Source organism: Athene noctua, chromosome 24, assembly GCF_965140245.1.
Source record: "Athene noctua chromosome 24, bAthNoc1.hap1.1, whole genome shotgun sequence".
Classification (NCBI taxonomy): domain Eukaryota; kingdom Metazoa; phylum Chordata; class Aves; order Strigiformes; family Strigidae; genus Athene; species Athene noctua.
The window spans coordinates 3,295,897-3,318,070 of record NC_134060.1 but is presented as its reverse complement, the minus strand read 5'-3'; the positions used below and the strand labels follow the sequence as shown (position 1 = coordinate 3,318,070).

The window sequence follows — 22,174 nt, the reverse complement described above, 5'->3', positions numbered from 1 at the left end:
AGGCCTGGGGCTGGTTCCAGCCGCGAGGGGCAACGGGAGCACCGACACCCCCCCCCGGCCGCGGGGAGACCGAGCTGGGCCGGGGGGGGGGGTAACGGTTATTACGGTTATTACTCAGAGACGGGAAAGGAGAAGCAGACACGGTCCAGGGTTTGCCTTTTATTGGGACATGAGTTTCCTCTTTTTGTATAACTTATCTAATTAAAATATTCATCTTCATTACCACAAAAAAAAGGAACATAGAAAATTGTATATACACAGTCGGGGACCAAAATACAAATGCAAGTCCCGGTCACTCCCCCTCCTGCCCCCATCCCTCATCCTACCACCAGCGGGTCGGCGAAGAGGGAAGATGCAGCAGCTCCGCTCAGCGCCTCCGTGCGTGGTGTAGCACAGAAACACGGGAGCAAGTGCTTTCACCCAAGACTTTGCTTCATGTCTCACAGAAGTAACCCCCCCCTCTCTTCCTGGCTGAGGGCTGCTGCCCCCTCTTCCATCTTCGCAGCTTTAGTGTCTGAGCAAGAGGCAGGGGAGGGAAGGGAGAGTGGCTGGCATCAGTCCCAGGACCAGTGGGACCCACTCAGCGCCGACTAGAGTCGGTTCAGACACAGTGTCCCACCTGATCCTCTCTGTACCCCCTCCGCCTGCAATCCAGCCAAGCTAAAACACAGACACAGCTGGCAAAGCCGAGAGCAAAGAGGCTGATCCAGGAGAGAAGGTACATCACCCCCTAACAGCAACGCTCTGGGCAATACCCACAGCCCAGTATCAAGCTCTGGTATTAATCAAGTGGCAGTTGAGCAGTGCCCAAGATTGTTCTTGGGCCTCACCCAGGTCCTTTGCTCAAGGCTCTGCTACAGCCTGAACACAATGCCAGACTCCCCTCCCCTCTGCCCCTACCCCAAGTACAGAGGAGAAATAAATGGTAGCACAACGATCAGCAGAAGATAATATATTGTTATCTAATTAAAAATACAGCAAAAATTAAATACAGCAAAAATGCAAGAGTAAGGAGCCATTACTTTACAGCACAACACAGACTGAAATGCTGCACGGTAACATTAAAGCATCTGGGACTGTAACAAACTTACAGCACGTGAGAGTCTGAGAACATTTTTCCAAGACTTTCAAATTAAGAAAAGAACAGACCAAATAAACAAGACAGGTGTTCAGAATGGTTCTAAAGAAAGGAAGGGAGAGGAAAAAAAAAAAAAAAAAAAAAGAAGCAAACCAACAGAAACCAGAAGCACACAGGGATTTTTCTAGAGCCCTCCAGGGAGGACTCTTCCTAGCATGATTTTTCCCCCCAATCAGCACGCACAGACAACTCCACCAGCTGGGGATTTGGCAGCCACAGAAAGCCAGCAGCAGAGCTTCCCAAGAACTGCCACCACCAACAGCACCCACTACCAGCACCTCTTCCATCTAGACAGCGAAGTCCTAGGGCAGCAAATATGGCTTGGAACAGGAGAATCTCTCCCTTTTCCGATCCCACGGGACCTCTGAGCCCTGATGGAGAGGTTGGCTCCCTCACTCCATGACCTGCGTCTAACCAGCTCCATCCTCTGCTGGCACCACTTCCAGGGAAGTTCACTTTCGAGGCAGACGTAACCCTCAAGCAGAGACATTCACCACAATAAAGCTTCACATTTAAGAGCGCCCAGTTGTTTCTGCCTCCCCGCACTCCGCTGCGGCCTCGGCGAGTCCACCCGAAATCACACACCTCGGGCAGCGCTCGGGCTCCCGACCTCCCCAGTGGAGCTGTGCTCCAGGGCACAGCCTCACTGCCACCAGCCGGGTCACAGCACACATTTTCCTTCCAGTTCCTCAGACACCAAGCACAGCCGAGCTTTTTGAACTCCTGCTATGAAGTATGCACGCATTAAAACCAAACCACAGTCCGTTATTCACTTCCCTCCAACCGCAGACAAGCGGTTTCAGGTTCGAAGACTAAAATCCTTGCTCTTTCCAAAGAGTGGGCTGAGCAAAACATACAGCTAAAAGACAGGATTTAAGCACCAGCTTCCAAACTGGAAAGAAATCCTTCCCAATTCCACACAGAAAACCAGAGAAAAGTATTCCTTCCTTCCACTAAAAGAGGCAAACTGATGCCTCCATTGATATTTAAAAACTGTTTTAAATTCCAGAGGCAAAGACCCCTAGCTCTCTCCAAAAACAAAAAAAAAGGAAAAAGTTAAAATCTGACTTGGTGCACAGTAAAATTTCTCCCCAAACCCCTCGTAGTTTCATTCCCAGTAGCCAGCAGAAGACAACAGCAGCAGAGAAAAAGTCCCCAATGGCTCTTGGCATCCCTGCACAACAACATAAGCATCTGTACAAGATCTACAGTAACAGCAGAGAGAAGGTCGAGAGCTAAGATTTTATTAACATACACGAGTAGAGAGCAAAGCCTCAAGACTTGATGCGCTTGCCAAAGGATCGATGAGCAGATGGGCCACCGGGTCCCACCTGTCCCAGAGAGTCCAGGTGGGACTTTGTGCCCAGCAGGTACCAGATCACAAGGAAAGACTCCCGTGACATCCAGTGTCCACTCAGATGGATTTCTGCCAGCTCCAGTCTGATGCTGGCCCTTGTACTGGACTTGGGGGGGATGGACTACTGGGAGCAACATAAATAATATCAGCGGGATAGAGGGGCAAAATATTAATTAAAATCATTTTATAATTTATTAAGAGGTTAAATAGTAAATAGTCTCTGGATCTTCCACTCTCAGCAGGTGCCAAGACTTCACATTTTCTTGTGTCGGGAGATTCTGTACACCCTTCTTTTGACGGATGACAAAGCCAGAACAGGATGTTAAGGGCAGAGGGAAAAGAGGGGGGGCTTGACACTGAGAAAGGGACCAGAATAAAAGATAAAATACTGTGCTGTCGTCTTGTGCAGATCGAAGCTTCTCCCAGCAGCTGCAGCCTCCAAAGAGTTCAAAGAAAAGGGCTGTTTGGGTACCTTCTCCCGCTTCAGTGCCACTCCCCGACGAGAGGGAAAGTCCCACATCCGCACTGCAAACTTATCTCCGAGAGAACCTGTTTTTGAACGCTTTGATAGTCTTTGCCATCATGGGTGCAATTTCTGCAATAGAAAGGAGAAAAAAAACAAAACAACCCTAAATCAAACAAAAAACCCCACACATTAAAGCAGCAGCCACAACCTAGGAGAGCAGAGAGCAATTGAAAACGCAGCCCTGGCAAAGCAGATGCAAGGCAGGGGTAAGCGTGTGCTCTCTGATCATAGCCTGTCACATTTTCAGGTCACAGACTGAGAGCCTGTTCTGCTATCTGCACTGCAAGAACACAGATCTCTGGCTGAAATCTCCCTGCTTCCTCCCTAAGGGAGCTACACTACAATTTCATTGTGCCAAACAGCTGGACAGACGCAGGAGGACAGCAGGAGGGGAGAGGACAGCAGGTTTCTGCCTCTAGTACCATTAGGACAGGATGATACAGTCAGCACTGAGCAGGTGGGCGAATCGGACGTTCCCCCATGGTTTTACTTGTGCAGGGAGTTTGAACAGACTTTTATCACCCCCTCCTTAGGGAGAGGGCACCGACATCAACCCTCCTGCACAGCCTGGATTTCTCCTACAGCAGAAGCAGCAGATTCGTGCATTTGTAAAGGAGCTCTAGGAGACCACACGGATGCTCTGCGGTTTGTACTTACTCTTCACCGGTGGTTTCCTGGGGTCGTAGGAGGAGAAGGTGCTACCTGAAGATGGGACAGAATGGGCACTGCTGGTGCTGGGCCCATCATAGGATTGCTCCTCACTCACACGAGTGTGGCTTTTGCTAGATGTGTACAGGACTGGTTTTATTCTGAAAGAGAGACAGGACAGACATTTCAGTAAAGGAGCCACTGTGGTTTGACACAATTCTTCAGACACAAGCCACATCTGTGAACAGCAGCATGACCGATACCACATGGAACCAGCAGTGACCGGGATCCCTGCGCTTCCCAGCAGGATGAGGCGGTTACAGCACAAGTTTCACTGCAAAAGGACCTCCCAGACACACTATCCTTCCCTGCCAGGACGGAGAGCTACAGGGGGAAGCTGGCAGAAGCCCACAGGAAGAGAGTGCCCTGAACAGCAAGTGCCACTGAAAAACACTCACTTGGTCTTCTCTGGCAGAAGAGGTCCTCCAGTTCCAAACTTCTCTTGTCGTCTCCGCACGTCCCGGGGGGGCTTTGCTGCAGAGTTCACAAACGCCATTTTGGCCACTCTACCTGTAGGAGGCCAGAGGAAAACATTGCTTAGATTCAACTTACTATAAAGGAGGCTCCTCGGTGCTTGTCTTCTTACAGCAAGTTCCAACCACCTCTCCCCAGTCCATCCATTCCAAAGCTCTGGCGATAGCCTCCTCCCTAGGGGCTGAACCTCTTGCAGTCACAACATGGGCTGTGAGAAATCAGACTGATCAGATCAGTAGCTCTCCTTATGTTCATCAAAAGAGCAGGAATGGTTCCCCCACCCTGACGTGCTTCAACCCCAGCATGGAGAAGCCACTCTAGAGCAGGAGGTGCCTCTACAACAAGAACACGTAGGGCTGCAAAGTCTGGTTTCCATCACCACAACGGCGGATGAACTCAAGAGCCTCCTAAGCCATGAAGCAAAGGCCGTCACATAAAGAACAGAGAGCTAAGCAACTCCTAAATTGGACTAGATTTAAACCAGTCATTCCAAAAGACTTTCTCCACACCAAGACATCCCCCAGGCAGCATTCCCAGACCCCTCTCTGAGCGTCCAGCCCTAATTTACCTTTGGGTTTGTTGGCATGAGCTGAGCCGATGTTCCGTGCTAACATGAGCAGCCGCTGCTCTCGTGCGTCGTGAAGTCGAAGGTACATTTCCCGCCAGGACTCAAACTCTTCTGGCTTCTCGTTCTTGAAGTCTCGGAGACAGTGATTGTGCCACAGTTGATCCGTATCCTCAATGAGGACCTGAAGCAAACCCACACGTAAGCTGGGTTCGCTCCCCTCACCCTCAGCACCACTGGAATACCAGAGGGCAAGACGGCTTAGGGGCCAACTTGCAGCAAGAGATGGGCAGCTGGAAAATCCAAGAACTCAGGGCTAGCAAAAACCTTCTCTTGTTATAAAAAGTGTTGTTCTTTACTATTCTGCCATTGCAGCTGAGGACAGAACATCACTCCCACGTGTCACCACCCCTTCCCCAGGCCCGGGCACTCACATGATTACATTCCTCAATGCGATACAGCTGCTCTGGGGTGCATCTCTCCAATACCGGCTCCAGCACTGAGAAAGGGACACCACCCACTTCATAGATTGCTAGAGAGAAGCAAGATGGAAAAAGTATTTATCCTGCTCCTTCCTTGCCAAGGAAAGGGCTTGACAGCCAAAAATGCAGTGCTGCACAATACTACACAATACGAGGGGAAGGAGAAAGGAACCACAGGTGCAATAGCTCTCCTGAGTCATCAGGAACCAGTATCTCCAAGTTAAGTGCCTGCACAAGGCTCTGTTTACCACTATTTCCTATGCTTTAGCACTCCCTGAAAGCACACTGGGTGCTGATTCCTGCAGGACCTGAGCTTTCAGTAAGATCTCTCCCCTATTACTTAGCTTGCCTTGCGACAAAGGACAACTAACTGTTCCTGTGCTCCAAGCCAGATGCTGTGGGATGTAACAAACAAGTTACCAAGACTTCAGTACAACCCGCGTGGCAACATGACTAAGACAGATGAGGAAAGGTACTTACAGTCAATGTTGTTACTGAGGACTCTGATACATTGCTGATAGAGAGACATCATCTTTGGGAGGTAGGCAGTTTTAGAGCCTGAATACACTTGCATCTTTGAATTCAACCGGCGGCCTGTAAAACCTGCTTCGCTCTCTTCAACTGGCGAGGACACTGCTGTAAAGTGAGAGACTTGGAGTAAGAAGGGGACAGAGAAAAGAAGAGCCCACTCTGATGGATGGCACAGGAGACACAAATTGGGAGTCACCCAGAGGCAACCTAAAGGGCTAAGTCTTCTCTTAAGAGACCTGCAATCTAGTTCAGGAAGAGCAAGCCCAAAGCCCAAGCCTCAGGGAAGTTCAGCAAAGGACCTTCCTCATTTCTGCTAGAGCACGTGGGGAAGCAGCTGCCTCCCCCTGAAACCTAGGCTCTGGGCAGGGCACCAGACCCCAACAGAAAGACTTGAACCCAGGCAGCATCCATTCCCACTACCTCCCACAAACAATGGCCATAGCCCATTTCAAACCTATTTTCATGCCCAACATACCTTTCCTTTTTGTCTGGGAGCAGGTAATGGACTCGATTGAAGGGAGAGGGCGGTAATTGGCCTGGATCGGGGGCAGTGGGATGTCTGGTAACGTTGGTACCACATCTAAAAGTATCTGGAAGCAGAGGATGTACATGCAAGTAAGCCAAGAATACAGGAGAGTGTTACATCCTGCCAGCCTACAAACAGCACTGAACTGCATTTTGTTTGGTATTTTGAATAAGCCACGTTACAAAATCACAGAATCATTCAGGTTAGAAAAGACCCTTGGGATCACTGTGTGATGTTACTGTGGCTCTGGTCTAGGCTGTCAATACAAAGAAGCCAAAATTTGGGATCTGAATCACTCTGCTCTCTCCAGTAAGAGCCATCCACATCTTTAACCTGCAAGGTACAGTGCTGAAGGCCTCTGGCAAGAACCCAAGAGAGATTAACAATGCAAAGAACTAGAGAAAAAACGGAAGAGAAAGCTGGCACAAACATTTCCTTGATCTCAAACACTCATTTACCCATTCTGTCTTTTCTCCTTCTCTCCACCTCCTGAAAAGAACTCCACAGTGTGGAGAGGGGAACCTCACAAACTGAGGGAAACCTAAAACTCTGATAGGAGACACTTACTAGAATGAATGTTAAAGCAGGATTTTAAAATGCTGCTAAGATTATAAAAACAGTTTTTGTGGAGCACTGTTTCAAAGTTGAGTCAAAAGACAAAGCAGTAAAGGTTTTACACGTTAGTCCCTGTTTATATACAAAACCCTGGCACCCATGTGGCCATGAATATGTACAGAAATATTGCTTGTTTTTCAAGCTTTCACAAAAGAAGGTCTGTCTTCTAGAATAAGCTGCATTGTAACACCAATTCTCTTATTTCTCCCCCATTTCTGGAGACCCAACAGATTTAGTTAACAAAACTGTAGTACTGACCCAGGTAAGAAAAGGTCCATTTTAGAGAAGCATAAGTACTTGAGAGGAGAGACATGAGAACCTCGCTAGCAGGTGGAGATGCATCACCTGTTAGGCTGGATTTTAAACTGACTCACATCTAAAGATATTCTATATGTGTAACAAGCATGTCATGTCCAATACGTATTTAGCTGAAGGCGTTTTCTTTTACTCTCCCCATTTTTGAACCAACAGGGTTTTTCGCCTATTGCGTTTCTTTTTTCCCCCTCCCTCTTCACCCACTTTTCCAGCAGACGTCCACTCAAACAGCACAAAGGAACGCCTGTGGCACAGGGCATGCACAACACACCTTGTCTCCCAGCAGGAGCCAGGACACACAGCCCTAGATACCAGTGAGCCACCACAAGCACACTCTGATGCAGATCACAGCCCAGCATCTCCAAGCGGAAAACTAATACGCCCCAGATGGCAAAGGACCAAGAGCAGCTGATCCCACCTTCTCTGTTCACTTTCAGATCAGTCAAAACCTTACCCTCTTTGGTTCAGGAGCCTCTGGTAGTTTCTTCTCTGCCCTTTTCTCACTTGTTCGCTTGTGGCTTGGACTTTTCCGACTCGAGCCTGAGCTGTTGGTGCTGGCTTTGGATCCGTTCTGTTTGCTGTGCCCTCGGTCTTTCTCCCCAGCTGGCACAGAGGGTTTGACCACTTTCTTTTTCTTTTTCTGGGGCTGGTCATAGCTGAGGTACGACTCAAAAGACATCGTAGGTTGTTCAAATTCATCCTCCACTTCCCCCTCCCCAGAATTGGAGGAAAAGCCCATTGATTTTTTGTCCACATCAGAGGCTTTGCGCTTCCCCTCCAAAGCTTTTAAGTTCCCAGAAACCCCCTTTTCTTTAATCCTATTTGACGAGTCACTCTCAGCTTTCCGTTTCTCCCGCTCTGTGTTAGAGGTCTCCAGGCTCAGCTTGGGCTTTTCCAATTTACTTTTTTCAGAGTCCTGATGTTTTTGCTTCTTAACAGGGACGTCCAAAGACTCTTCCAAGTGCGGCAACGTGTGCAACTTCTTCTTTCTGGAGGTGCTGCCTTCTCGGTTCTTCTCCTTCTTGGTGCCATCTGACATCCTCTGCTTCTCCTTGCTGCCCCCTGCCACGGGGGCTTCTCGGAGCTGCTCTTTAAAAGAGGTCTTGTGCAATCTTTCTGGGCTGAAGGCAGAGGTCCTGTCCTCCCCTCTGCCGTCAAGTCGCTGCTTCTTGTGAGAAGACTTGTGCTCTTTGCTTCGACTCACGTTCCCTTTATCGTAGAACTCACCAGAGTTCCTCTCCCGGCCTCCCCCCAGCTTCTCCTGAAAGCTGTGGCCTTTACTGGCTTTCCTACGAAATACTGTCGGTTCTTCCTGCTCCTCAGAGGCATAAGGGTCTGTGTACATATCCTGAGGGCTCTCGCTTGGCTCAGGTGACACACCTTGTCCATAGTCCGAGTACTCCTGATCTGAAGAGAGCACTGGGGAAGATCTGCCCCAACCCTTCCCCTCGTGGCTGCTATAGCCATAAGTCTCATGGGCTCTCTCAGGCCTGGGATACCTTTTGGATTTCTTTTCCCTATGATCTGGGCTATAGGACTGGCTGCAAGACGGCTGGAAGGGTTCTGAATACTCCTGCTCAGGTTCCTCATCCTCTCTGAGGGAGGGTTCTTGATGTCTTTTCCTTGAGCTGCTCCTCTCATAGTCACGGTCTTCAGAATCTAGGTTATTTCTGAAGGGATAAGAAAACAAAATAGTTAGATTAAAACTTCCCAGTATGAATGAAAAGAGCCACTCCCCACAGACCTTGTGGATGGGAACTGTTATAAATGCAGAACCAGAAAATAACTTTTATGAATTTATTGAAATGAGAACAAGCAAAACAAAAAAAGGTTTGGTATGCCGGGGGAGCAGGGGGATTTCCGCTCCGCACCGACGCACCAAGGACGCCGCATGGATGGATGCACGACGACAAAGCGTAAACAAACCCACCACTCTTTATAGTCTTTCTAATACATATTCATAAGATGGGTGTGGTTTAGTCTGCACAAGTGCAGCGGAGTTTCTCCAATCTTCTCAGCTTTTCTGGCGTTGTTGGGGGGGGGGGGGGTGTGTGTTGTTTTTCCACTCCTTTTCTCGCTAAAACGAGAGTCCTTCTGACAGGGGTTTTTCCAGTACTTTTCCACATTTGCAATAATTGTCCGTATGAGTCTGTATTCACTTGATAAAAAAACCTCCAAACCATTTTAACAATTAAACGACAATAAATCTCTTTCAACTTACGTACATAGCAAAACATCAGCAGCACCCATGCTCCTCATATTAAAGTCATTATATTTTTAACATGAACTCTACCATTTCATGCTCACTGCAGCCAAGGCTGCTCTTGAGCTTCATACTCCCCATCAGCCCCTCCTTGGTGTGAACAGCACAGCACCTCTCCTCCTTGGCTCCTCTGTCACTCAGAGAAGGAAGTTATCAGCCATATGTTCCAGGATGGATTGCTTATGCTCTGCTGTGTTGTTCCTCCAGCAGATACCAGGGTGGCTGAAGTCCCCCCATGAGGACCAGGGCTTGTGAATATCAGGCTGCTCCTATCTGTCCATTGGGGGCCTCATCTGCTCAGTCTTCCTGGTGGGGTGGCCTGTAGGAGACCCCACTGTAACGTCTCCTGTCCCTGCCTTCGCATTAACCCTGACCCATAAACTCTTGGTCAGCTCCTCACCCATCTCCAGGGCTTCAAGCTCTCCAGCTGGTTGCTGACACAGAAGATGAACCCCCTCCTCATCTCTCCTGCCTGTCCTTCCTAAAGACTCTCTATACTTCCATTCCAACACTCCAATCATAGGAGCCATCCCAGCACAGCTCCCTGATGCCAGTAAGATCATAGCCCTGCAGGCATGCGCATGTCTCTAGCTCCTCTTGTTTATTCCCCATGCTATGTGCATTTGCACAGAGGCATTTAAGTTGGGCCCCCCGATGAAGCTGACTTGCTGTTTGGAATTCCTTTGTGCTGCTCTCCAGGTGCTCTCCTGCTGGCCTGTGACCCCTCTCCAGGCTTTAGGAATCTCTTGCTGGCACTGGCATCAAGCTGGTAGGAGTGGGATGGATTAAGGTTTCCCTCCCCTGGCAACTCTAGTTTAAAGCTTGGCAAGAAAATGCTCTTCCCCTTCTCTGACAGACGGATCCTGTCAGCCCCCAGTAGATCAGCTTTCTCAAAGCGAGTCCCACGGTTTAAGTAGCTGAACCCCTGGCTGTGGTACCAGTCCCGTAACCAACTGTTGATTTGCCAGATTCAACTGGCCCTTTCAAACCTCTGACCAGGGCCCAGAGTCCCTTACCACTGCTCCCAGGGCACTGTAACCCTTCCTGATACTCCCCAGACCGCTCCTGGCTGTAGCACTCGTGCCCAAGTGAAACAGCGCCAGCAGACAGTACTCGTATGAGGCTCAGCAGCCTCTCGGTGACATCCCTGATACGAGCCCCCAGTAAGCAGCACGCCTCTCCAGAGTGCCTTAGGTCAGCTGATGGTGCCTCCGTACCTCTCAGGAGAGAGTCACCTACTACTATCACCCATCACCTCCTCTTAGTTGTGCTGGTTGTTACATGGGGAGCAGACTGGGCTGCCTTACTCAGCTCCAGCCTCTCTCCTAATGTGACAGGTCTTTCCTTTGTGGTAAGTTTCATGGCAAGAATACCACTAATTCTCTCAGGCACAGTAACATTCAGGGATTTAGAAACTGCATTTTTAGTGCAGGAATTGATTAAGCCTTTTTATTAGGACCAGAGTCTTCACAGTTGTGAGACTGAAATGTCATATGACTGTCTCAAAGCTTGCTTGTGTCTGTGCAAACCTCCAAGACAAGCTGCTGCAACCTGGGGAATGTTGCCCAGGGAAGCAGGAGTGTGTTGAAGGATGCATCCCCCACTTCCTTGCAGTCCCTTAGACAAGTCTCAGAGGGGCATCGTGTAGCCATTTGTGGCTCTATTGTGTGCACCAGACCCCATGCATGCATTGCTAATGAACTGACAAGAGGCAAAAGTTTCTGCCCAGAAGCCAGATGCAACAAAACCTGTGGGACCAGAGGAAAAAAAAACCTAAAGCTGGGCAGATATGCTAATCAGCAGATACGCTGAACTTAAAAAGGCAACATAAACTATGCTCCTTGTGTGTCCACCGTTGAAGCTAGATCTGTGTGCACCCACCACTGAAGAACTGAGGACCAACAGGATGCTACTGGATCCACAGTGGTGACTATTCTTGCAGCCCTATCCCACATCCTTGTTTTATTTCTGTCTTTTCCTTCCATTCTGTCCTATCTCTACCCCTCTTCACTTTTTTAAATAATAAAAACCTGGTTTAGGTATATGGCATTTGACCTCATTTATGTCTTAATCTCGCTCTTGGGGTCATATCAAAACCTCCCCCGACACTGGATCAGGACAACAGTTCACCAGAAAGTGGAGACAGATACGTACAGAGACTTCTCTGTGCCTACATGCTCCTGGCTGTGTGGTGCCTATGGGAAACATGTCCCCTAGCTTGCCAGTTAAGCACGGAAGGATACCACCACCACTAAGATATCATGAATAACTAGGTCTTTATCACCCACATCTAAACGATCTCACTGCTGGGTTCAACACAGCTTTATCACTTGCAGCATCCTTGCTAGCATTAACTTTCAGTTTCCATAGTATTTTTTGCACATAAAAACCTTCTTTCAAAGCAAGCCACTTCCTTTATTTGGGCCTAGAATTTCCTCTCTTTAGCACCATAAAATGGGAAGCAAGCAAATTGCATGTCTTGATTTATTAAGGGCACTTCTCTGGCATCTAGTGTTAATCTCTTCATCAAACTGCAATTTCTTGAAAGTCAGCCCCTACTTTCATGCAAAACTGCAGCCATCAGCAACCTAATGCTCTGCGGCTAGCAGAGACAGGAAGTTTATGCCAAAACAAGGCAAAAACTCCATGCAGAGTTAGCACGCTCGTGTTACAAGTTTTTCCAGAGCCATCACTTCGTTTCCTTGGTCAGAGAAGTTTATGATCTCCACTGCAAAAAAAATAACAAAGCTTATCCATCAAGATAACCAAACAGGTTCACTTACCTGTCTGCCTCTTGGGACACTGGCACCAGCTTCTTCCACCTGGCTACAAGGTTCTTCGCAAAGTCTCCTACAAGCTCGTGTTTCCGTAAACTGTTCACAGTCTTCCCAACACCCGTCTCCTTCAGGAGAGAGCCAAGACATGAATTGATCTCAGCAAAACAGTCAGCATTCTTACCTCTGCTAAACTCTCTACAAAGTGAATCAAGTTAACCCCGCTACCTGTTGCTGCTAGATAGAAATAAACTTCCTTGATCTAATGGCAAAAATATCACATATATTATATTTTCAGCTGTCCTGGTTTTGGCTGGCATAGAACTAATTGCTTTTTTTCCCCCCTTCCTTCTTAGTAGCTAGAATAGTGCTGTGTTTTGGATCAGTCCAGGATCTGATACGAAAAGAATGTTAATAACGCACTGATGTTTTTAGTAGTTCCTAAGAAATCAAGGACTTTTCAACTTCTCATGTCCTGCTAGTGCACAGGTACAAAAGAAGCTGGGGGGGAGCAGAGCCAAAGCAACAGACTCAAGTTAGCCAACTGAATATTCCATATCATCTAACGTTATGCTCAGTATAGAGATATGGGTTGCTTGGGAAGCTCACTCGGGCTGCTGGGATTGTGGTTTCAGGATTCCCTCTTCTCTGGGATCACTAGCTGGGAATGGGCTGGGCATCAATCGGCAGGTGGTGAGCAGTCACACTGTGCATTATGAATTTGTATCTTCCATTATTACTATTATTATCATTATTATTTTAATTTTATTTCAATTATTAAATTGTTTTTATCTCAACCTATGAGTCTCCTTGCCCTTACCCCTCCAATTGTCTCCCCCGTTCCCTGGGGGTAAGGGAGGGTGAGCGACCAGCTGTGGGGTGTTTGGCTGTCAGGTGGGTCTAGACCACCACATCAGCAGACACTGTATCATTTATTACAGTTCCAGAAGTCAAAGACAACTTAACTCTACCTTAGCCAAACACTAATTATTTGTATTAATAAACCAAGACAGTATTTACCATGACTGTTGGTAAATCTGAAGACAGAAGTCACTAGTAACGGTAAGGATTAGCACTTTCTAATTTTCTGCCGATTCAGTTATCGTAAGGAACTGTTCCAACTCTCATATCTCATAGTCAAGCGTTAAGCTGTTGGGAGAACCGAGCATGACAAACTGTCCTCCGTGGCTTCCCACTTGCTCTGACAAGCTCCCTCCCCGTGCCTGGAATCCCCAGAACTATATCACGACAGTGCCCGTGACACTGGGCTGTAGCAGGTGGCCGAGGCAACGCGCCCTGTTCCAGGGAGAGCGGCACTTCCACGGCAAACAGTTATCCTGTGACTTGACAGACACGATGAAAGCGCGAGAGATTTCACAGCTCTTACCACAAGAATGTCAACCGTGATGGGCAACTCAGACAGCCTCTTCAGACTTTTCAGCAGCTGCAAAGACAAGAAGGAAAATGTTCAGACTTCTCATACTGAACCACACTGCAATTAAAAAGGAAGAAAATTCTGCACTGCGTGAGAGCTTGTTAGAAAGATCCAAGCTGCTGTCTTGCTCCAAATCAAGCTCTTGAGAAGATGAACATGAGGACCGACTGTAAAAAAAAATTATCATCTCCTTGCCTACAAGGGCCCACCTGAGACTCTTAAAACACACTTAAATATTAATGCTTTCTTCACAGAGGACTGCAACTTAACTTTGGCTTAAAGCATCAGGAACAGACACACACAACTCTGTTGCACAGCAAATGGAAGAAAGAACTTGGGAACTTGTGACTCTCGGAAGGTGGTGCCGAGAATCGCATCACTTGTTCAGAGGAGGGGAATAAAATTAAATATTAAGTCTCCTTTCTGAAGTTTTGCAAGCTAGACACTGAGGGCAGGAAGATTTCTAGATACTCTTAAAGATCCAAGAGGGAGCCTGTGTCTCCCCTGCAGACTGTCAGTGCTGCTGACAGCCTCTCCTCTCAGCTACAGGCTGTGCTACAGGCAACTGATCCCTTACGCAGCCACTGCCTCTCACCCCACTCTTTTTCCCTTCACCATAAACCAGTGAAAAATGTTGTTTTCCTTCACACACACGCTGCCAAGCAAGGCCCTGCCAGCACGTACAGCTGCTCCGCAGGCCGGAGAGGGAAGAGGAGCCCTGCCCAACTTGCACCCTGACGAGGGGCTGCAGCTGAAGGGGACGCACTTGTACCTCTGCCACCCAGACGGCTTTGAACACCACCGAGATGTCTACTGAGTTTTTAGTGGCAGTACACGGCAGCACGCATCTGACAGCGCCACTGCCCCTCACATTATTTCCCGCAGCTCAGCTATAGCCACAGAGCAGCCTTGTCAGCATTCTCATTATTATAGCCCCTATACAGCCCAGGCTTTGTTCAGCGCTGCTGTGCTATATGCCATACAAAGGGCTGTCCCTGATCCAGAAGATCTTCTCTTTAAAGCACTGCTCTCATGCTCAAATTAGTACTGTCAGCCTAAGCTATTCCAATCACCCCCACTTCCCCGCGCAAGGATCAGAGGGCTTTAGAGGTTTCCTTCCTTCTGAAGGAAGTAAGTTCTTTTAACCTATTGAAAGAGTGCTATTACTTTCAGAGTGAAAATACTCCTTGACACAGAGATAAGGCTTAAGCAGAACCACAGGACGGTTTCTGTTCACCAGAAACCGCTGCCTCATCTCCATTATATTTAGGACTTCATTGCTGTGACCAAAGGTTTAGGTTTTCATAGTTATTTTAGAAGAACGAAACAGACGCCAACAGTAACAGGGTGTTTCAGCACTCCTGAGCTGGGACACCGAGCGGGATGCAACAGTTCTAGTAGTGCTGTAACCACAGCTAATCGGATCTTCAAGCCTTCTGTCCCTCCAACTCCAGGCTCACAGTAACATGAAGTCTCCCCCGGGATTCATGCAATCTGGGGCAGGTAATGTGCCCCACCACCTACCTCAGCTGACGGTGGGCGTGGCGGGGAAAGAAGCCAGTTGAGCTAAAAAAACCCAACGTCCTTTCAGTTTTCAGAACCTGTTACTTTGCCTGTGGCTCAACAAGCCCACTGGCAAGCAAAGCCATCGAACAGAGCAAAGGCAGAGACACAGCTCACCTCTGCTGCCTCCCCTCACACTGCCACAGCAAGGCCTGCCACAGCTTGCAGGTCGGGATGCCCCCAGGAAGGCCAAGATCCTTCTGGCATCGGTAACGCAGGGGCTCGGACTAGTGTGTGCAAAGGCCCTTTTGGAAGGGGGCAGGAAAGGAGAGGAAGAAGGATGAATCTCGTACTAGACAGAAAAGGAGTAACAGGGCAATATTAAAACAAAAGCATCTCTGTAAACTGATTCCCCTCCTAGAGGGTTGTTTCAGAGCTTACAAAATCCCACCATGAGAGGAAGAGTCAAGGGAAAACTCATTATGGTATCCTTAAAGCCTCCCAATTATTTTCTAGCTACACCCCACTGTAGCATCTTCCACAGCTCTTTTTGCTCTTTAGTTATTTGTTGCCTTCAGGGCTGAATTCGAGAAGAAAAGCTCTATTCTCAACGGAGCTCATCTCTGGATTTTGTATAGCTAGGGAAAGTGTGGTTTGAAACCAGGGGACCCACAAATTTGATCCAGAACATGTCTCACAGGGAACTGGCTTATACCACACACACTGCAGTCAGTGACTGGAAACCTGCACACACCTTAAAAAAAAAAAAAAAAAAAAAAAAGCTGGCTTTCTGAGAGGCCACCATACACGTATCTTTGCCTAAGTGTTGCGTTACCAAGCTTTTATGCCTGCACATTTGTTAGAAATGTTAACACAGTTTATGTTCAGCAGACTTCCCAGGCAAGTTGTAAATCTCAAAATGACGCCATCAGGAAACAAGACATTTTTGTTACCTGCGTCACCAGTAATGCACTTATCTGACAATCTAAGATACCAAAACCTGTGCTTACTGACAGTCTCCAAGCGGCCTGCAGCCTGGCAATATCCAAGCAGGGACAGATTTGGGAGCTGCGTTCACACAGCACAGCAAAGCTTCACTCTGCTTGCAACCTCTGGGGACCACAGGTCCATGTGCATGAGACTCATGAAATGAGACAACTCGGATGCAGTGAGGCTGAAGAACTTGTACCAATCTGTATTTCCTATGGAAACAACCTGATGGAGTACACCTCGCTGCCTTCAGCTGAAATCAGCCAAGCTGACTCCAATCTGGCAGCTCATCTCCAAAATAACTGAGACCCCACAAGCTCTATGATAAAAAGGCGACCAAGTAGAAGACAGAAAACACAAGGCTTGTATCTTGCTGGACACCAGATAAAATACATATGAGAAAGCTCTTTTAAAACACCCCAGCGCAGGGTAGAGTTTCAGTCAATCAACCACAAGACACAAACCATAAAAACTTCACATAATTCTAGCTCAAATAAAGTTTTGTTTAACATGGGTGCACTGTTTTCTTCTTCTAAAAGAAGACAGGCAAACCATTACAATGCTAACAACACACATTAATATCAAATTACTACAGCACAGCCTGGCCTCTTCCTCTCTGTGAAGATGCTCTCATGTTCATGTTTCCCTTACTCTCTTCCCTCAGTCCTGCAGCACAGCTATCTCCTCTGACAGAAAAAAAACACCATTTCCAAACCATTAAAGTAGTGTTCAAAGTTTCACTCGTGCAGTTCTGTGCCAGCAGCCTCATTTTCACCCAAAACCAATATTAATCCTTAACACCTTTCAGCAAGGCAACAGAGAGTTGTACACAATACTAGGCAAATAATATTCTTTCACATTACTGATAAAATATTTCAAAAGGGCAAGGCAAAAAAAAACAAAGACTGGAAATGGAGTAACACTTGGGTAGCACCCAGACATGCTATGGATTTGTCCTGCTGACAAGGTAAAGCTGTAGCTGCTACAGAACTGTAGGAGAAACAGTTACAGCAGTAGAATCAAAAGCCTTTTTCTGACATAAAAAGGTGCTCAGAAGATAAGACAGTCTATCAAGACAATGCGATAGCAACTAAATTCAAGCCTAGAAACACTAATACTTCTGAGGATATAGCTGAAAAGGCATCAGAAGTAAAAAGAGTACAGGGCATGGGACCTTTCTGCTGGGGAAAGGAATAAAAAGGTTTAAAGTCACTATCCTAGCTAGTAAAAGCTTGCAATATGCTTACCACCTCTCCCTCCCCTTACAAAACCGCATAGGATCAACAGAGAAAGAAATGACTTAACACTGCAAGGTTACGGGAGAAAAAGTCAGCTTGTGCAAAAAGTGCACAAAGACTTGCAATGCCCAAGAAACACAGAGAGGCAGTTATTGCCCCAAGCTGACACAAGGGTCAGGAAACAAGAGCACTAATTCTCTGTGCACAGCGTGCTGAGCCAATATTTGAAGTGATGCCTGTGCTCTCAGCACCACAGAGCCCAAGATCCCCTGGAATTGACTCCTCAGCAGTCCCTCAGCTCCGTTTTGGGGCCCCACCGGTTAAACCCTGCTCTTGGCTGAGAGGGTGAGAACAGGAACCAGACCCTCCCACTGCTTCACCCCCAGTTAGGCTGGAGCTGGGTACAGCGGCCTCTGTTTCAAAGGGTCAGCACTCGAGCACCGCAGTACCCATCCTTCTTCACAGGCAGCGTGAGGTCTCGGACAGCAAGTGGTTCTGCAGGCATTTGCCTCTGTGAAACAAAGTTTGCCGAGTGCAGCGTGGCTGCACAGCCCTCGCTGTCTCCTCTTTCACCTGAGTTAAGTGAAACACGAACCAAACACCTGTAAATAGTCACAACAGATGCTCCCCCTTCAAAATATGACAGCCTAGAGAATGGGATAACAGCATACAGCGGGTCCACGCCGGAGCTCGACCCTAATTCCAAATGTCAGTTGTAAAAAACAGCTCAAACAGAACTGAGAATTGATGCCAGCAACAGACACAGCCGAATGTCACCGAACGGATTCGAGCACAAGCGCAGACCAGGGCCACGCGCGCACGGCAGCCGCTCCGCGACAGCTGCTGCGGGCAGCAGATTTTGGCAGCAGCAGACACGTTCCCTCGTGGAGATGAGCGAGAGGCATCAAGCAACTTCCCCACACCGGGGCAGAGTTCAAACTCGGCAATTACTTGCCCTGATCCCAACTCCCTAGCGATCGTGGCGGCCTTGCCACGGCTGTGGCCCTCCCTGGTCCCATGGCAGGGCTGCACTTCCCTGACACCTCACATCGGGCACCGTGGATCCTCCACCATGAACACGTCACCAGGGCAAGACTCTTCCGGCCAAGTTCTCCCGTTGCCCGGTTGCCTCTCAAGCCGCACCCCATCGACATGCCACGGGGAGAACCCCACACGAGGACCCCTGAACGCCACAGCGGGCCTCCCGCGGGGCAGCCGGGGCCTGCGAGCTCAGCCCAGGCTGGCAGCAGCGCCGGGGACTCCCACCGGTGACAACCCCCCGGGCCTGCCCCGCTGTCGCGGCTCGGAGGCGGTGGGCCCACGGACCGCGGCCACGGCCGGGCAGGAAACTTCGGCGGGGGGGCCGCGGAGGGCAGGCCCTGCCCGTCCCCGCTCCCCGCGCCCCCCCGCGGGGTGGCCCGTGTCCCCCCGACCCCCAGCCCCGCCGCGCCGCATCCGCCGGGGAGGGGGGAGCCCCGGCCGCGCCGCCGCCACCGTCACCTTCTTGGGCTCGGAGCTGCCCGCCAGCCGCGACTGCAGCTTGCCCACAACTTCCAACACCGACTCCGCCATTTTTACTGCTGGAGAAGCCGCCGCGGCGGAAGCGGCTTCACCGCCCGCTGTCCACACGGCGTTCCCCAACCGCCGCCGCCATCTTGGCTGCGGGCAGGAAACGGAAGTGGCGCAGCCATTGCACCGGCCCGTGGCGGTCATGGCGGGTGAGGTCAGAGTTCAGCGGCTGCCATCTTGGGGCCTGGCAACGGCGGCGAGCAGCGCCATCTTGAGTGCTGGCAGGGCGCTGCCTGGGGGACCATGGCCGCCCATCACTGGGGCAGCGGAGCCACCTCCGGCCCTACCGCCGACAGCACAGTCTTGTCTGAGACAAATGTCTCATCATGCCTATTCCCGTTGCGTCCCAGCAGCTCCACCACGGCTGTTGGGAGTGAATGGAAAGTAGGTTTCTAAATTCATGCAAATCGAGGAGGGCGGCAGCTGCCCAGGCTGAGGGCTCCTCAGTTCAGGGGCTCGGAGCTGCCACCCCCGCCGCTCATTCAGGAAAGCGGGGAAGGCATCAGCAGGACCATGTCCCCTCAGGTCATCCCCAAACGTCCTGGTGACCCCTCAGGAGTGGAGCCAGGCCTTTGCCTGCCTCCACATTGCCTCACCCTTGGCAGTGGCCAGGTAACCGTGCTCAGCCTTTGGTTTACTGCCTTCTCCTGGTGCTGGCTGCGACGATGCCCTTGGCTGCAGCAGCGCTACCTGAATCCAGCCCTTCCCGTGTCTCTGGGGACTCGGCTGAGGGCGTCTGTCCTCACATCACCCCAAAAGCCTGCTGTAAATGTAGAAGTGATAAGAGCAGTCAGCTGGCTGGGAGGGGAGAGGAGGGAGGAGGATGTTGTGTGGGGAAAGTTGAGGGTCTTTGTCTCTCAACTTGCAGAGCCCTGTGCTGGCCAGAGCTTCCCCTTGGACTAACCGGTCTTAACAGCAAGGTAAGGAGCAGACCCAGCCTATAGATGAGTCAGGACTCGCCTAGCAGGGTTTGCAGAGACCTTGTGTGGGGCACGGGAACTGCTGAATAATGGAAATAATGGCATGGGGAAAGACTTTGTTGTTTTCTAAAATGGGGCTGGAGGAATTATTGGCAGCAAAATAGTACCCAGAGCTGCAGTGTCCAGGTAGTTTGCCAGGCCAGCTTTGTGTTTGCTATGACCCAGACCCTGCTTGAATCAGAGCTGGGAGCACAGGCAGGTAAAGGAGAGGGACTCTGTCTGTTTGGTTAGATATTAAAGAAAACAAGCCTGACATCTTTCCAAAGATACAGTATCACCCTGCATAGGTCTTGCTTTGCTGTTAATTCCGTAATATGGTGCAGGTCTGAGAGGTTGTGAGGACAACTACTGTCTATTAAGAGAAGTTTACACAGCTAGAAAAAAATCCCTGTCTTTCCTCCTTTTTTGTCTGGGCCCTTTGAAATCTCTTCAAACTATTCCAGCTCCCTTGGTTAATCCAGCAGCCAGGATTAATCTGTAGGAAAAATATCCCTTTCAAGTCACTACGGTGGTGTTTCAATCAGAAGCAGCAATGATGTCCCATTTTAAATTAACTGCAGGTAGTAAAGGTCACTCTGCCCTCCTGCAGCCAGACACTTGGCATAACATGAACACATGCTTCAAATCAGAGTCTGTCAAAGGTGCCCAAGGGGACAGGCAGGATCCCACAGACATCAATATGAGCCCGAAACTTCTCATGGCTCCACTGTACTTGTACAAAGTGTAATGCAGTTAGAAAATCTCTTATCCAGGAACAACTTCCCCCCTTGACTTCTGGGTGGGGTGGACAGGGGATGGAGAAATCCAGCTGCATTGCTGGGCTTTCCAGAAGGAGTTAAGAAGGCTTTCAGAGCTCAGCTTGCCCAGCTGTGATGCTGGGCTCCACACCAGGCCCACAGGAGCTGCTGAGCACTCTCTAAAATGGGTCTGGAGTCCCTGAAAGAGGGGTGAGTGGTTTTATGGAAGAAGCAGTGGCTTGCTGCAGACACTGTGCTTGATTCTGTGACAAAAAGGCCAAAATCAAGGTGATCTAGGGAGCAGAAGGGATCGGGCAGATCCTCCGTGCAGCCTGGTGGGAGCTGACAGCCAGATCACTTATTTCACAGGGCCAAACCCTCCTGCCCTGGCAGGTTGCCGACCTCGACCTGGCATCTGTCCTGCTGGGACCAGTCTCAGCGTGGGGGCAGCAGGATGGCCACCTCCCTCCAGGACAAGTCCTGCTTCTCTTTGGGTTTGTTTGGCAGCAAGGATGTTCTTGCAGTGCTGTATCTCAGAGAGACGCAGGTCTGAGGGATGTGGAGAGAAAGCCTGGAAAAACATTTTCATTTCCTGGGAAATTCCAGTATTTAACCTGTATTTTCACTTCAAATCCAGCTGAAAAGCTGAAACTGCAAATTTTCCTGGGGAATGGATAGTCTGAACAAAATGCATGTTTGGAAACATGAAAGTGTTTTTGTTCTGAAAGGGTAAATCCCATTTCCTTTTTCCAATCCTGAGCTGGGTGTTGGAAACTGTTTCATGTTCAAACACACAGAGAGAGCAGCATTTGCATCCCAGTTTCAGGAGGACTGAAGCCTGCTCCAGGATATGACACTGATAGACAAGCTCTCAGTGGTGTAAATTGGGGTAGTCCCGTGAAACACCGCAATACCAGGGATGGCTCAAGTGCCTGGGACTTTGCTCCTGAATCCCCTTGGCTTCTGTGTTGTCCCTGCTCCCTCTGCTCATCCCAGGCAGCTGAGCTCAGCCGGGCTGGTGCTGCTGCTCTCCCCCTCGGACTCAGCCCTGAATCCTCTTTCCTGGCAGGGACTTTCACTAAACTTTTCCCTTCTCCATACTTTTGCTCAAGTCTCATAAATGCCCTCCTTCTTCTTTGCCTGGTGCTAAATACGAGCTGATTACTCAGTTCCAAGAAACCTGATCTTTATGGCCAAGCATAATAAACAGTACCCAGACATGTGAGACAGCACAGTAACAGCTATTTCTGGCTGGCAGATTTGTTCCCTCATATATTGGCTGCTCCCAGCTCCCTCAGAGGAGCTGAGGTCACTGCTGAGTTTCAGACTGGAGTTTCAAACTGGAATTTGGGAACATTCAAAAGCTGGATTTTTGTTGTTGTTGATCGGTTTTTTTCCCCTTTCACCTGCACTCTGAACTGGTCACCCCAAAGGGAAGCTGGCCCCAC

General features: G+C 49.3%; 1 protein-coding gene across 2 annotated transcripts; it reads right to left on the bottom strand.

Moving 5' to 3' along the window:
* Positions 1 to 146: 146 nt before the first annotated feature.
* ELOA (elongin A) lies at positions 147 to 19,100 on the bottom strand. 2 transcript variants are annotated; one of them, XM_074926235.1, is made up of 11 exons: positions 18,941 to 19,100; positions 13,662 to 13,718; positions 12,284 to 12,402; positions 7,692 to 8,907; positions 6,257 to 6,371; positions 5,731 to 5,886; positions 5,203 to 5,300; positions 4,772 to 4,952; positions 4,128 to 4,239; positions 3,679 to 3,830; positions 147 to 3,090 (listed from the first exon to the last, which is right to left on the bottom strand). In XM_074926235.1, exons 1-11 carry the CDS (start codon positions 19,010 to 19,012, stop codon positions 3,029 to 3,031), a joined length of 2,340 nt encoding a protein of 779 aa, XP_074782336.1. In that variant the 5' UTR covers positions 19,013 to 19,100; the 3' UTR covers positions 147 to 3,028. The 2 variants fall into 2 exon arrangements, with proteins under 2 accessions (XP_074782336.1, XP_074782337.1); XM_074926236.1 differs by having other exon boundaries at positions 5,731 to 5,883.
* Between the last annotated feature and the right edge of the window lie 3,074 nt (positions 19,101 to 22,174).

Coding starts and splice junctions, on each gene's coding strand:
- ELOA (XM_074926235.1), bottom strand. CDS start 19,012: ATGGCGGAGTCGGTGTTGGAAGTTGTGGGCAAGCTGCAGTCGCGGCTG. Junction 12,403..13,661: donor TCACGGTTGACATTCTTGTG/GTAAGAGCTGTG, acceptor TCTCTCCTGAAG/GAGACGGGTGTTGGGAAGAC. Junction 4,240..4,771: donor TCATGCCAACAAACCCAAAG/GTAAATTAGGGC, acceptor GGCCTCCTACAG/GTAGAGTGGCCAAAATGGCG.